Source organism: Sphaeroforma arctica (genome assembly GCF_001186125.1).
Source record: "Sphaeroforma arctica JP610 unplaced genomic scaffold supercont1.8069, whole genome shotgun sequence".
Lineage (NCBI taxonomy): Eukaryota > Ichthyosporea > Ichthyophonida > Sphaeroforma > Sphaeroforma arctica.
In genome coordinates this window covers 1-1,303 of record NW_014032489.1, presented here as the reverse complement: position 1 = coordinate 1,303, position 1,303 = coordinate 1, and the positions used below count along the sequence as shown (strand labels likewise).

Here is a 1,303-nt window from a genome sequence, read left to right as displayed (position 1 = left end):
CCTGCGCTTTCAAAATGTTACATGTCCTTGTTCACCTCAACTATTAATGATGCACACAGCTGATATCATGGTAGACCTGCACTCTCCTTCATCATAGTACATATCGTATAAATTGCTAAACCCATATCTCAACGTCTATTATACACAGAATTCAATGCGCGCAGTAGTTGAACAGTATAGCGACAGTGACCAGATCCCGCCAATCCGTATTGTGCTTGTGCGTGGCGACGAGGATCTCACCATCAAGGTATGGTGGTACATAAGGGGTACTAGAGAGGAATGATTTTTCAATGGTGTGTGTCTGTATGTCTGCGTACTTGCTGCTGCGTCTGGCTGATTAGTCGAAGGCGTACATACAGGTGAAACTCTTGTCTGGAGCATATTCATGGACCGTGTATGTTTTCGCAAGGGCTTGTTCCGATATGGGGCTCGGCATGATTGGCGTGTAGGGGTAGTGATGATGCGTGCGAACAATTAAATGGTTGATTCACTCTTCGAATAGCTTGACGGGGATATGCTGATGTCGTATGTGAACAAGAAGCATATCACCACAGTACATTTGTAACCACTTCTAAGATAAACCCTAAAACCCTAAAACCCTAAAACCCTGTCGTATGTGAACAAGAAACATATCACCGCAGTACAATTGCAGCCACTTCTGAGAATGAGTTGCATACTATGTTTTTACTACAGATCGCTGATGAGGGCGGAGGTATCCCACGGAGCGACATGCCCCACGTGTTCACTTACTTGTATACGACAGCGAAGCTACCGGATGTAAGTGTGCGTGTGTGTATACTGCGGTGTATATATAATTACGGATGAATGGATAGGTTTTTTGACCGGATTCACTGAATCGAAATGTGGGCTGAAACCAGTCTGAATCAAAAACAGCTGGACGGGTTGACTGCATATTAGAGAACATTGACCTGAACACGTTGCTAAGTTACTAAACGTTGGGTTGTGACGCATATCGCAGTTCCCTCTGCACCTGCTACTTGACAAAGGGCCTGCGTATCTTGCAAACACACAGTCACACCCCCTGTCTCATTGTGTGCTTTGCAGTCGCTCAGTGAGGACGCGTACAACACCGATATCAATCACGCTCCGCTGGCAGGGTTTGGATATGGTCTGCCCCTAAGTCGACTGGTAGGTTCATTGTCTATGGCTTGTAGCTGTATCATGAGTGAGCATTCTGCAAACATATCTTAGATTATATCGGCTGTGTGATTCGTGGAGTGTCCTTGAGAAGGAAACTAATGAATGAAATCTTAGCGACAAGTTCTGAAGTGTGTTTTAGCTA

At 45.1% G+C, this 1,303-nt stretch overlaps 1 protein-coding gene across 1 annotated transcript; it reads left to right on the top strand.

Annotated features, from left to right (window-relative positions):
• Positions 1 to 154: 154 nt before the first annotated feature.
• On the top strand, positions 155 to 1,149 carry SARC_16432 (hypothetical protein; the record flags this gene model as incomplete). The annotated part of the gene is made up of 3 exons (XM_014289461.1): positions 155 to 247; positions 694 to 777; positions 1,066 to 1,149. Coding segments are annotated over 3 exons (261 nt in total), but the record flags the coding sequence as incomplete, so codon positions are not given.
• Between the last annotated feature and the right edge of the window lie 154 nt (positions 1,150 to 1,303).